Consider the following 14994-nt stretch of genomic DNA (forward strand, 5'->3'; position numbering starts at 1 on the left):
TTCTGAAGTTTTCCTTGGTTCTTTCACCCACTATTCAAACGATCTTTCTGTTCATATCAAGGTCAATTTTCCTCTTGCAGCCACATCCAGGGAGGCTAACTATCGTCCCATAGATCTTAAACTTATTGATAATATTCACATCCAAGATCACAGGAATATAAAACTGTTTGGAGATTGTTTTGTAGCCTTTCCCTTTACTGTGTTTGGCTATTATCTTCCTCCTCGGATATCTCCCTACTTTTATTTTCCTGTCCATGTTCACTATGCTGTACACAATGACACAAAATGCCTAGTATTTTTCTCCATTCCGATAAGTTGAATGATCGATATGAGATTGAAGACATCTGTGATACTAATTAAAATAGCTTGCTTGTAAAATCACTAAAACCCAATGTCTTTTAACTTCTAAGGAGTACCAATCATTATGCCCATGGCATTTTCATTTTTCTTAATTACTTACGAGAATAAGTTGAGTCGTATTGGCATTTTAATTATTTTCAAGAAGGTGCGGTTCATATTGCATTTAAGCAAAAAAAAATCTATTAATTCTGACAAACTTACATATTTTTTTCTCTTGCAGTTGAATTCTCCGTATGCAGCTGAGTGACATTAAGATACTGAAGATTTTACAACGCAGATGAACAAGTTTGTGTGCATTAATATGTGTTTATAAGAGAATGTTCTTAATTTCCCTGTACTATAAATATATTTTTCCAAGTCTGTAGAGATTCTCAGTCACAGCTGTCCCAAAGGTGCTTTTTCAGCAGGCAACTGGACTTTGTTTTATGAAGACGTTTTGCTTCTCATCCAAGACATTTCTTCAGCTCTGACAGGATAGTGGGGAATGGAAGGATTTATATTCCTTGCAGACAGCTGGTATTTTTCCAAGAAATATACAGAATTCTCATCTTGACTGTAACTCTTAATTTGCTTAAACAAATATTTGATCTGGTTCAGATAATGGTTTGACGTGGCTAGAATAAACTTCATATGCTGCATTATTCAAACACATTATATTGTAGATTTTTATTTAAAGCCAGGTTACTGTAATAACAAAATTCAATTAACAGTCAGCTGAAATCCAGAGTGGCCCCTGGATTATTTAGTTTCCAAAGAAAGTGATGTTCCCAATCAGGAAATGAAATACTTTCCAGTATTCTAAATTTGTATTGCATGCTACATGATTATGCTATATTTTTCCAATGCTGTTGCGCAAAACTCTGATTTTTATAAACACTTTCTAACTTTATTTATTGAGTTGTTAGCTTGCTTATGGTGTTTATAAGGTCTCTCCAATCCACCCATTCTTAAAATTCCCCAATATCTAAAAATGTATTAAATTGTATGAAAACCATAGTCATTGTAAAAAAATTACAATCACATAATGCTTTTGTAGAACCAGGAATGGCAGAAATAACTGAGATCATAGTACACTTCCTATAGTATTCTTCAACACGTGATCCCTGAACTACTTACCTGTAGCGCCAAGAACACCCTCTAATTATGGGTGAACTTGGGTTTCTTAACATTTTAAGAAACAATCAAACCTAGTGCAAACTTATCTGTCTTTAATTTTTACAAAAGAAGAAAATCCCAACTATCTCACTTCCCCCCCACACCCCAGCAGCTTATCCTTTGGCGCCTTTCTCCTTCTCACTGTGCTACCCTAACTCTCAAAGTTAGCTACCATCTTTAAGAGAAAAACTACTCTAACGAAGAAACTTGATTTCATCACAGGCCACTTTACTAGTCTTTGCAGAGGCTACCTTTATGAGATAGCAGAGATGAAGGGATGAAGTAGAGAAGGGAGGCAACCATCTAATTTATGACACTGCCAAGCTCTTTGCCATGGGAATCTTCATCTAAATTTTACCACTGCTAGGATGATAGCCATCAACTTTCACACAAGGGGTTTCTACATCAGAACATTCAGTTTAGTGCAATTCTGTGTTAGCAGTTATGACTTCCTTATAAAAGCAGCAGCAATACCGTAGTAAGATAAATTTGCTATGAAAAGTCTTTATGGAATCTAAAGTGAAGAAGGATTCATAAAGGGGAAGGTAGTTGGTCTTTTTGGCATAATTATGACTTTATGAAAACCCCTAAAGTTTAGAGCTGTGAAAGATTCAAGTTTACAGTTTACACCTAAACGCAAAGTGAAGCTGGGTTTATTGTGATTTTCAAACAGGCCGGAAACTAGCACATTGCAATGTATCTAGTACTGAGCCCTTCAGGCAGGGAGAAAAAGGATCTGACATCTCTTTATCATCAATTTGCCTCCTGGAAAATGTTGAGATGAACTATGTTTTAAGGTGGAAATGCTACAGTAATGTATTGTTTTGGCTCTCAACTTTATTATAAAAACAGCTAGGTATGGTGCAGCAAAACCAACAGCATTCTAAGACCTCATTCTAAGACAATTATTAGCCATAGAAATAAAAATGTCCTCTTTCATGATGCCCACAAAGCTTTAAATGATAAGAAAGCAAAGTTGGCTGACTTTAGCATGACTGTTTTGTGTCAAGTAGGTCAGATTCTTATGCTGTCCCGATTTTTTTCATTACTGTAAACTCTTTTGTGCTTCTGGAAAATCCCTCTCCTTTTGCTATGTTCAGCCAGATGGGAGGAGCCCTTCACAGATGTTATCAAGACCAACTGACTATAAGAAGCAACTGTCTGCAGGAAAGTGCTGTCTCCTTTGCTTTGGTTGCCAAGGTTATCACCATTAAAGGGATCCCCACTTGCAGAGGTTCCCATAAAGGCTATCTTCATAGACTGCAATTGCAAAGAAAAGTATTTCAATGTTTGCCACCAATTTGTTTTTAGAAATATTGGTCTGCTACGTTCAGAACACTGAGGCAGCACAATGGGTAATAATGAAAGTGAACTAGGAAAGTCCCAAATGCTAATTGCTTCTCAGCCATAAATTTAAACTTTTATGCCAGGTAAGCCATTTTCTCACAGGCTGTGCCGGGTGAGGTTGCAAACCTGCTTGCATAAGTGTGCTTTCTCTCCGTGAAATAACCAAGGGCGAGTCCACCCTTTTCCTACTGCCCATTCCAACTTCTGCTCCAAGTAACAACTACATAGCTGAAATCTATTACTCTGCATAGCTGTACATTATGCTATCTGAAGAATGCATGGTTCACCTGGTCTCTCAGCTCCGGAAGATACAGATACAGATTAAGAGTTGGAAGGGACCAATTTAAATTGGCAATTTTTTATTGAACAATTATCTAGGATGAAATTTGGTGAAAAATTTATATGATTAATTAAAACAATATACACCACACAAAATGCAAAAGTAGTGATTAATGGAGAAACCACAGACAATTTAAAAGTAAACAAAGGAGTGAGACAGGGATGTCCTCTTGCCCCACTACGATATTATCAGCAGAAGTGTTGTTGATTCAAATAGGGAAAAATCAAGACATTCAAGGTCTAGCCATTAAAAAAGAAACATACAAACTACAAGCTTTCACCGACTATATGGTTTGCATAATGGAAGACCCAAAAGAGTCAAGTAAAAATTTAATACAGGAGATAGAGGCATTTGGAAAGGTGGCGGGGCTCAAAATTAACAAAGAAAAGACTAAACTAATAACCAAAAATTGTACTAAAAGGCAAAATGAGGAATTGACGAATGAATTGGATTCAGATAACAAAAAGAGTAAAATATTTGGGGATCTGGCTTATGGCGAAATGTTCCACAATCAAGACAGACAACTATGATAAATTGATTGCTCAGTGTTGTAATGATGAGGCAGTCGAGTTGTTTGATCATGATCAACTGAATCATGATGAACTTTATTGGAGTCTAGTCCTGCATTTATACACATTTTTAATTATCCCCCATCATTGGTTAACTTTGGTTACTGCTTAACTTTCGTTACTGTTTAGCATAGTAATTAACACAATTAATTATCTCTAGTTAAAGTCTAACATATGTTTACTTCCTCTCTCTAATCCTCCTTTAGATTAGTGACTTTGTTTACCTGAGTTGTATTTGCTTGGAAACATTCTTTATCTGAGGTTTGCCATCCAAGATTGGAACATTCCTGCAATTACAACTCTACATATCCTCGTTTTTTTATTTTAAATGGAGGATTCAAAGATTTATGAATGTATCACAATGGTAGAGGATTAAGAGAGGGGGAAGCAGGACGAAAAAATGCGAATAAATTTGGAATACATTGAATAAAACAACAGGTTGCCATTAGTACAATAATAATAATTATAGCATAAAAGAAAAACTGTCTGAGCCAAGACCAATCAGGGAGCCAATTGGTTAGCCACTCAAAAGGTGAGTAATGAGCATGGATATTATTTTGAATGTATGATTGTAAATTGGCAAGCTCATCCTCAATAGTTTTATTCAAAGAATGAAAAATTCTGAGGATGAACATTAGTGGCATATTTATCAAAAAAGAACCACATATTAGGAACCTTAAGCTGCCAACCAGCGCATATCGATCCTGTATTAGATTGATTAGAGGCATTAAAAATAGGAAAATTGTCAGGATACATATCAGGAGCTATATTAATTCCATACAAAGAAGAATTAAAGGTACCTGACAACCAATAGTAGTTAGAACAATAACTATAATTCCCTAGCTTTTTTAATATGTGCTGAGCAGCATCATAATCAGACCAATTATGAAGCCAAGTGTGTTTAGCGTGACAACAGAAACACAGACCCCTTGTAAATTGACTAACTTTCAAGTAATGCCAACGGACAGAATTCAATTGCATAGGGGGTGTAGAAAATAGCCAGGAGTGCGAAATAGATTGCAGTTGTGAGACAATAAATGTAGAAGACATGATCAAGTTAGGGGTAAAAGAAATTTGACCAAATGCCATTGGGGGCTCATAGTATAAAGTAATATTTATGCCATGGGTCATAAACATGTATTGGGCATGACGAACCCACAAATTAGGGTTAAGACGAACCACAGAAGTGTCATTTTGAGCAGAAACACCATTAACCATAAACAAGAAAATACAAAGTAAAATGGTAACAGAATTAGCAGTAATAATAGCAAAAACAGCAGCAACAAGATTTTCAGGAGTCTGAGGTAATGAGACCTGTTGCAGTTGTTGTTGAGCTTGATATGTAGTAGATTTAACCTGGCCCCAAGTGATGGGTTGCCGGCGCATTGACCTTGGAAGACGGACTTCCGTGTTCAGATAAAGATTGAAATCTGGAATCGGGTTGTGAAGGCTCTGATGCCATGCCATGATACGGACGAACACAGCGCGCTGGAACCCACACTGCTTGTCGAGTAGAAGGATCTTCCATGGCGGTGTAACCACGACCCCAGGTGATCAGCAGTGTAGGGCCTTTCCAGGTTGGATCTGGAGCTTGGCGATACTTTACCAAAGGCCTTGCTAAAGATTCAGTAGTTCGAAAATGCAAATTAACAGGTGAGTCTGCAAGAGAATCTAAAAAGGTTAAATAATTCCAAGTATGAGATTTTGAATCTTTCGCAGATGGTAAGGGCCAGACTCAATTTGTAATTGTTTCTGAAGCAATGCCTTAAAAGTACGATGAGCTCGCTCAACTATAGCTTGACCCTGAGAGTTGTAAGGAATTCCATGCACTAAAGTAATATTCCATTTCTGACAAAAGGTTTGAAATTCCTTACTAATATAAGCGGGACCATTGTCAGTTTTAATCTGAGAAGGCCGACCCATTACAGCAAAGGAGGATAGGCAATGAGAAATAACATCTGAAGAATGTTCATGTTTTGAAATAGTAACCCAAAGGAAATGTGAATGAGTGTCAATAGACGTATGAAGATAACAGTATGGCTTAAAGGTTGAAAATTGAGTTACATCCATTTGCCAAATTTGATTAGCTTGGGTTTCTTGTGGGTTGACACCTACTGGAAAGGGAACTGCCAGTTGCTGACAAGCTGGACAAGCATGGACAATATCCCGGGCTTGAGATAATGAAATTTTAAATTGCTTTGCAAGCAATTTGGCATTTTGATGAAAATAAGAATGACTGGCAACAGGATCAGCAAACAAAGACGCAACATCCTTTAAGGATTCATCTGCCTTCCGATTTCCTTCAGTCAAGGCATTAGTAAAGGGAGTATGACTTCGAATGTGTTCTACATACAAAGAATACAAGCGAGTTTCCAAACTATTCTTTAAAGATAAAAACAAGGATAACAAATTCTTATCCAAAGAGAGAGCACAATAAGAAAAAGGAAGAGATTGCATAGCTAAATACACATATTGAGTATCAACAATCAAGTTAATAGGTTGGTCATTGAACAATTGTAAAGCCAAAATCACAGCAGCCAGCTCAGCACGTTGAGCTGAAGTCTGCGTGGCAGTAAATTTAGAATACCATTGTTGTTGAATCTGCCAGACAACCACACCCCTTGAGGTGATCCATCAGTAAAGACTGTAAGAGCTTTAGAAATAGGATTTCACACAAAAATGGAAGAAAAGTCCGGATTTAAAGTAGTAGTAACCACTATTCTAGGATCCTTGGGTAAAGAATACAACAAGTTTCCCACATATTGAGAAAAGGCTATCTGATATGATTCTGAAATCATCATCAAATGCTCATGTTCAACTTTTTGTACGAGTGAAAGCTATGCTAATGAGATCCTGTCCTGTAAGATGTAAGGCTCGTTTACGACCTTTAATAATCAAATCCTCTAATGCTGATTGATAAGGATAAATGTTTCTAGGTGGAGTAGCTGACAAATTAATACATTCATGAATGTTGACTGCTTGCGGGGATGCATTAGAATAAAGACATCCCGTGGGTAAGGGTGTAGTGGGAAGAATAGCTAAGCAAAGTCCTATTGTTAAGGATGTTATCCTATCCACATATCGATGCTTAAACTTATTCAATATTTCTTGAAGGCATGTTCTTTGAGGATCAGTTAATACAACTAGATCTCCTGGTGATTGTGCTCCCTTCAAAGACTGAAATAAGGGCAACATATCACCAGTTGTAATGTAGAAGAATGGGCATGCCCAATTAATAATGCCAAGTAATTTTTGCCATTGTACTAATGTATATGATTTCTGTACTTGTAAATCAGGAAGAATTGGAATGGAGAAATTGTGCAACATTCTATGTCCTAAGTAGGTATAAGGTTCTACCTTTTGAATTTTGTCTAAAGCTATATACAATCCCTGTTGTGCCACAATATCCGTTAATTCTTTTAACAACTTAGATTCATCAAAATCCGGGGCTGCTATCAATATATCATCCATATAATGATAGACTAAATAGGAAGGAAATTTATTCCCAAAGGGTTGAAGGGCATTATCCACAAAATATTGACAAAGTGTAGGGGAATTAAGCATTCCCTGAGGCAACACTCGCCAATGATATCGTTTTGTGGGCATGCTATTATTAAAAACTGGGACAGTAAATGCAAATTTTTCTTTGTCTTGAGGCTGCAAAGGTATAGTAAAAAAGCAGTCTTTAAGATCAACTACCAATAATTTATAAAAATTAGGAATTAAGTTAGGATTTGGTAGACCACATTGTAAAGGACCCATGGGTTGGATACATTTATTAATTTCTCTTAAATCCTGCAGGAGGCACCATTTCCCATTTTTCTTTTTTATAACAAAAACAGGAGTATTCCAAGGACTAGTAGAAGGTTCTATATGACCAGCAGCCAATTGTTCTTGAACCAATTGTTGTAAAGCAGCAAGTTTTTCCCTTGATAATGGCCATTGTTCCACCCAAACTGACGTAGAACAGAGCCATTTAAGAGGAAGAGCCATCATCAAGAATCAAATGGGCATTAAGAAGAGAAAGGATATCATGGCTCCAAATATTAGTATGAATACCTAGAATGTATGGTTGTAGGACAAAGGACTTACCAGCAGATGTTGTAATATTAATTTCTTGAACACTCTGCCAAGCAGCTGTAGAGCCTCCTATTCCCCACAATGAAGAAACTGTCGTTTTTGGCCACTGTACTGGCCACTGTAAAGAGGAGATGACAGTAACATCGGCTCCAGTATCCAATAACCCTTGAAATGGTTGTTTATTAAGGAAGAGCGTTAACAAAGGACGAGAGGAGTTCAGCTGATGAAGTAAGCCTACAGATAAAGAAGTTGATCCAAATCCTGCATCCCCACGATTACCTATACCAGGAGATGGATTTTCATATAGAAGAAACAATTGAACAACAGAAGAATTACAAGGAAGAACTTGAGGAAGATTCACCCAAATCTGAATCATGAGGATACCAGTGTAATCTGAATCTATTACCCCAGGCACCACAAAACAGCCCTTTTTGTGTGCAAAAGAATGAGGCAAAATTAAGCCAACTGATCCCAAAGGAAGAGGACCTTTAAATTGAGATGGAACTATTTTAACTTCCATGGGAAATTTAAACTCAATTTCCTATTGAGTGATTAAATCGATCCCAGTGCTACCAGCTGTGGCTGGGGAGGAGTGAGAGAGACTGCTGGAGGAGTCAAGTGATATTTGCTTCCAATCTTCAGGGATCATTGTATAACCATTTTTTTATTCCTTCTACAAGTCCTCTTGTAAAATTACCATTAATCCCATAGTCTGTAACTGCCTTTTTTAACTCTCTTAAGATCTGATAAGGCAGACCCTCCCATTCTGCTACTTGCAGTCCAAGCTGTGGTCCCTGACCAGGACGATATTGTACTGGACAAACAGACAGTAATTCTGCAAGTTCTGTTCTTGAGACAGAGGCATCCTTTTTACAAGTCTCAACCATTTTCTGAAAAGAAGACTGAACAATAGAGTCAGGAGGCTTTTGCCCTGTATCTGCAGGAGCTGAGGGAATTGAAGACATATATTCAGGTGAAGAAGGGGGACAAATGACAGCATTAGTATAATGTGAAGGTGGAGGTGGAGGTGTTAAAAGAGAAAGTTCATTGTGACCAAATTTTTCAATTGCATGCCTACATAAATGCCACACCTGCAAAACTTCTATTTTTGCTCGAGGTTCAGTATGCAATGTTTTCCCTATACGTTCCCAATCAGTTAATTTTAAAGACCCCTTTTCTGGGTACCATAGGCACTGAGCTGCAATCTCCTGGACCAGCCTTAAGAGATTTCTCCGTGGTACCTCAGTATTATTATTTTTTCAACAAATAGCCTAATTCATCTACATGCTTCCTTTGTTCCTCAGAAAGCGAAGACCCCATACTTACAGAAACCAAAAGGTTGAAGAAACCACAAAGGGTTCAAGGTGCACCAAATCCTTGCCGAAGTAAGAGGGTCCCTGTTCAGGTGCCACTTGTTGTAATGACGAGGCAGTCAAGTTGTTTGATCATGATCAACTGAATCATGATGAACTTTCTGAGGTTTGCCATCCGATCATGATGAACTATCTGAGGTTTGCCATCCGAGATTGGAACATTTCTGCAATTACAACTCTACAGCTCAGATACAGAAAGACCTTGATAGATGGGTAAATATACAATTATCATTGATGGGAAGGATAGCGACTATTAAAACAAATGTGCTACCAAAGCTATTATACCTATTCCAAACCGTGCCAGTCAAACTAGGAAAGAAATTCTTCAAAGACCTTAACAAAAGAATTGCCAAATTTATCTGGCAAAAAAAAAAAGCCAGAATAAAATAGAAGTAAGGGGGGCTTTGCCCTCTCTGACTTTGAGTTATACTACCAGGTTGTAGTCAGTACCTGGATTAAGGATTGGGTCAATTCGGCAGACAAGAGAATTCTGATGATAGAACATCTACAGCTTGGCTGGCACGCATTCCTTTGGGATGGGAAAAACAGATGTCATAACTATTTTCAAAGACACTGGGTAAGAAATGCCTAGTTATATGTATGGGGAAAAAATCAAAAGGAACCACTATGTGAAAATACCTCTCTGGCAATCTCCAATGGAGGCGCTAATATATCCCAATGCTATGGATTTGAACAAAACAATAAAATATAAAGAACTTATAACTGATGAAGGTGAACTTAAAACAGACCCAATTTAAAATATAAGGAATTGAAATAGGATCGTGGCCCTACATTCAAATTCAAACAAGATACAAAAAGACAAGGAACAATTTGGATTTTATATCACACTTCAGGAATTAGACAAAATATTACAAGGAGGTGAAAAAAAGATGATCACTAAAATACATAATTATCTATTGGAATTCAAAATTGAAGAGGAGACGGTCAAAGAGAATATGATAACGTGGGCCAAAAACTTTGGCCACAGTATTGATTTGGACCAATGGGAATGAATATGGCAAATAAATTACAAACTAATGCTATTGATCTCCTATAAAGAGAATATTTATAAAATGTTTTATCGGTGGCACCTCCCACCAGTGAGGTTAGCCAAATGCTGGAAATGCAATCATAGCCAGGGAACATATTTTCACATGTGGACGTGTCCCCAAGTACGAAAGTTCTGGCTCAAAATTCAAGCATGGCTAGAGGAGTTAACAAAACAAAAGATCAAGTTTAAACCAGAGATCTTTCTGCTAGGTATGTTAGAACCGACATGGGATAAGAAACACCAACACTTAATATTACATATTATAACTGCTGCAAGAATTTCTCTTGCTCAAAGCTGGAAACTGATGACGACACCCTCAGATCTAGCAATAATTAACAAGATACATCAATGTGCAGAAATGATTAGACTGTCATTAAAAAAATAGGAAAGAAGAATATTTTACGATATGGAACATATGGTATAAATGGTTAAAAAAAGGGAGTAAAGATGCTTTGTGAAAATTACTAAAGAAATTTCAAAGAATATGAAACATGACTTATGTGTATATATATAAAGTAATGTAGATAAATAAGCATTGCCCTTTAACAGTAGTATAGTAAGTAAGGAATTTGCACATAAGCTATAGATATACTTATGGTAAATGAACTCAATTGTTATTAAAGGACATGTACATTACTATTAAAAAAAGAGTTGGAAGGGACCTCGTAGGTCATCTGCCCAAGAGGAGACCTTGCACCATTTCTGACAAATGCCAGTTCAGTCTCTTCTTGAAAGCTTCCAGTGATGACGCTCCCACAACTTCCGAATGCAACCTATTCCATTGGTTGATTGCTCTCAATGTCAGAACATTTCTCCTTATTTCTAGGTTGAATCTCTCCTTGTTCAGTTCCCATCCATTATTTCCTTCAGGTGCTTTGGAAAACAGCTCCCATTATTTGGATGCAATGGTTGAATTGGTCCATAGTCCCCACATATGTCTCCACCATACAGGCCAGAATAGCAGCGGTGCTATGTTCTTACAGAGAAGAAATAAATCTCCCCTTCCCCATGTGAAATGAGGGGGTATGTTGAGACACATATTAGACAAGCACTGATATGTCCACTCTTCTGTAGCTAGGAAGGGTGTGTACTAAGGGGTTGATTATGAGCACTGTGGCATCCTGGCATCTCTCCTGTCCTGGAAAGTCAAAACACTTCAGCATGAATCCAAAAGCTTGGAAGACTAAACCTCTGGTCCCAGTGACTGACCCAGATCGGATTCTGCAACATTGTCCTGGGACACATATTTGCCTTCATTTGTGAGTCAAAGCAGCCCAGTCAATTCCAGTTTAATTGTGAAAATTGGAAGTGTTGGATACATAAAAGCTGGCCCTCTTAGCTTCATCCTTCCACCATTTGGTATAACAGCTTTGGGTTGACATAGCTATGTGCTCCCAGGCTGTAGGGCCAGTGGCCACACTGAGAATTATGAGAACTACAATACAACATAGCTGGAATGGCTAGTTGGAGGAAACACTGCAGGATAGGATGCAGTGCCCCATTTCCCTTTACTGTAAATTGAAGATCAGCAAATGGAACCTATTTGAGTTCCTGGGACTACAAGTAAAGGAAGAAGGCTAATAGCTAGAAAGGAAATAGTTGGGCTTTGGGTATTTTGCAGAACTCTTCCCATTCCCACAGGCATTCTCTTCCAGCAGATACATAGTTTCTCACCAGGAGTTTCGAGACTGGAGCCTTGTATCTATAAATTAGGTTTTTTTCATCCAAAGGTCTTACTGTACCATACATTTGGTATTAACTTGATTATATAGTTATTGTACTTTATTATATTCACTTGAGCAAGGAGATAGAAAAGCTGGGTAAAAGTGTGTGTGTGTTATTATATATATAATTAGCCTTGCACACCTTTCAAATCTGCTGGTATGGAAAACCTAATCAAGCACCAAAAAGAATATGATAATTTACATACAACACCCCTTTCAGGGCCTTCACGCAGGTGTATTTTACTTTAGAACACTTATTGGCAAAAAGTACACAGAATGCCGAACAGTAGGATTGGAAGGGAACTGGAGGTCTTCTAGTCCAGGGGTCTCCAACCTCGGCAGCTTTAAGACTTGTGGACTTCAACTCCCAGAATTCCTCAGCCAGCTTTGCTGGGAGTTGAAGTTCACATGTCTTAAAGTTGCCAAGGTTGGAGACCCCTGTTTTAGTCCAACCCCTGCCCAAGCAGGAGATCCTATATCATTCCGGACAAATGGCTGACCAATCTCTTCTTTAAAATCTCCAGTGATGGAGCACCTGCTTCATCAGCTACTGGAGGCAAGCCATTTTGCTGGTTAATTGTTCTCACTATCAGGAAAAATTTCCTTAGTTCTAGATTGAATGTTTTTTTTTATATGTAAGAGGAAATATAAAGTGCCCATTATATACACTCCTAAGCAAATGATCTGTGGAATACATGATGCTGATACTTTAAAAGGTGCAGAACGTTTTAGGTGCCCAAATTGGTGAGCAAAAAACACCCACATGCTCAGGCTCTCACGCAGACAAGGCAAATGAAAATGCACCATCTCGTTTACCAATTTCCTGATTCGCCGTCTTAACAAAGGCTCTTACATGGGACTCGCCGAATATTAACGCGCCCATGTAGAGAAAAGAGCTGTGGTAAACATTTGCAAAGCAGCACATATTTTTTTCCTGCCCTCCACCCCCCTCAAGAAAAAAGCAAATCCCAACCCCCAGCCCTTCCCTCCAGATCCTTTTTAACTTTCAGTTTCGTTGCATCAGATGGCTTTCCGAGACCCGGCGCTCTTTCCTAGAAAACACGTGCCTCGGCTGTTCTAGGTATAGCTCTCCCCTCCCGCCAGCGCGACGAAAAAAATCTTGTGAAACCCGACCGCGGATCCGCCTTCTTCATTGGGGAAAGAATGAAAGTTGAAAAAAACCAAACAAAAGATGAACAAAAAATGTTTATCTTGGCATGAATATATGGGGGAGCAAATCTTCCCGGCATCGCTATATTGTGCTTATTTTCCCTGGAGAAAGTAGGTGCAGGGAAGAAATGAAACTGACCGCACTACAGTAGATGTCTATGAAGATTCTCAGTCATCCAGGTCCTGGTGGTGCTTTATTTCAAGAGGCAACTGGCCTTTGTGGCTTTTTTTTTTTTTTTGAAGACGTTTCGCTCCTCATCTAAGCAGCTTCTTGGATGAGAAGCGAAAGTCTTCAAAGAAAACCCAAAAAGTCCAGTTGCCTCCAGTTGCCTCTTGAGAAAAAAAACACCATCTACAGTAGATGCTGATAACCTTCCTCCAGCAGGCAAGGAGACTAGGACAACCTTCCATCAGCCTGGCCATGGGAGTTGCGATTGCAGCCGATAAGTCTTTCATTGATCAGCCTAGTAAATTACACACACACACACAAAACCTACAGGGATCCGTGGAAAGTTAGCACCCACCCCTCAGATGGACATTTCTTCCATCCAACAGATCATCTTTCCTCTCCTGTTTCTGCACTGCAATTAGATTCAAAGTTCCAGTTGGATTCAATGCACGCTTTCTATAAGGATGTGTGGGAGAATTTAAGCCACTTGCTAGTCAAAGTGTGAATTAGGATTTTCTGCAAGGGCTTTGGCTTGGTTTAGTATGAGGCCGATTTCGGTTGGTTAAAGAAGCCACAGGGTAACACGACTGGCTTGAAGATGTTTTTCTTCTGTGACCTAGATGACACCTTCTCCCTCAAATGAGTACTGTATCAGGCTTAAAAATTTTCTTACAGCTATGTATTCTCCAAAGGTTGAAACTAAGGTGAACCACTAGATTCAGTTGTTTGAAAACAAGACTTTTTAAATTAATTTTATTACATTTTTGAACTAGACAGATAAAAAACAAGCATAAGAGAAATGAAAAGAGTAAAGAGAAAGTTTTTCATCTGTTTACTTTAAAATGTAATGGAAGTATTTGTTTAAAATGCAAAAGGCTTCCGAGCATAACGTAAATATCCCGCCTCAGACCCCAAAGTCGGAGAGGCAGCTCCATTCTGTTCAGAATTGAAACCAAAGTATTTGAAGACCTGATCAATTATAACTCCTTAGAGGCACCACTGTGTTGATAAAGTGGGCATTCATGTCGGAAGCCTTAGTGCCTCTGAAAATATTCCAGATACTATTTTACCATCCAAGTTCGTGCCTGCTTGGAATTGGTCTTGTACCTGTGCCCGTTTCCTGCGAGCATCTTTCATTCATGAAGTCAGTCGTAGGAGGCAATGCCACAGAATTCAATAGGATTTACGCCCAGCTAATGGTGTGTATATAACAATGCAGGCCGATGACCTTTTCCAATCGAATGAACAGAGTTTACTTCTCTAAGGAAAACGACCGCCACGTTCAAAAGTTACAATCGCACATTCTTCTTTTTCTTCTGCCTATTTATAGAGACGGGGAGAAGGCCCTCTCCCCGTAACAGCCATTTTTTCCTTCTGATTGGCTACTCCCTCAAGTAGCTTGTCGCGGATTGGTCTGCGCCTTCCTGTTTGAGCTTTGCTACTTCCTTTTTAAAGATATTTTCGCTTTAGCAGAAAGCAATCAGGCTGGGGAGAGCGCGGCATCTCTGGTTCTTTTGAAGGTTCTGGGCGCGCCAGGTAGGTCTGCGTTAAGTCGGGGTTCTTCCCGCAAGGGAGCTTTGCACGCCTCCCTCCAAGATCTTTCACGGGTTGCATCTTATAAGACCTGGAATCTCAAGACCTCGAAATCCCGCTAAT

General features: G+C 38.6%; 2 protein-coding genes across 3 annotated transcripts in view; both read left to right on the forward strand.

Annotated features, from left to right (window-relative positions):
- The window catches only part of STAT4 (signal transducer and activator of transcription 4), a 52606-nt gene extending 51357 nt beyond the window's left edge, over window positions 1-1249 (forward strand). The window contains exon 24 of the mRNA XM_087949549.1: window positions 581-1249. Within this exon, the coding sequence (XP_087805675.1) occupies window positions 581-607 (27 nt within the window). The 3' untranslated portion in view covers window positions 608-1249. The remainder of the gene's footprint in view (window positions 1-580) is intronic.
- Window positions 1250-14762: 13513 nt separating this feature from the next.
- Window positions 14763-14994, forward strand: part of STAT1 (signal transducer and activator of transcription 1) — a 39257-nt gene continuing 39025 nt past the window's right edge. Inside the window, exon 1 of one of the 2 annotated variants that reach the window (XM_087949550.1) lies at window positions 14763-14874. The gene's annotated coding sequence lies outside the window, so the exon portion shown is untranslated. The remainder of the gene's footprint in view (window positions 14875-14994) is intronic. The other variant, XM_026667992.2, reaches the window with a different exon arrangement.

This window comes from Notechis scutatus, chromosome 1 (genome assembly GCF_049901735.1).
Source record: "Notechis scutatus isolate UNSWTSFEM ecotype Mainland chromosome 1, rNotScu1.2, whole genome shotgun sequence".
NCBI lineage: Eukaryota > Metazoa > Chordata > Lepidosauria > Squamata > Elapidae > Notechis > Notechis scutatus.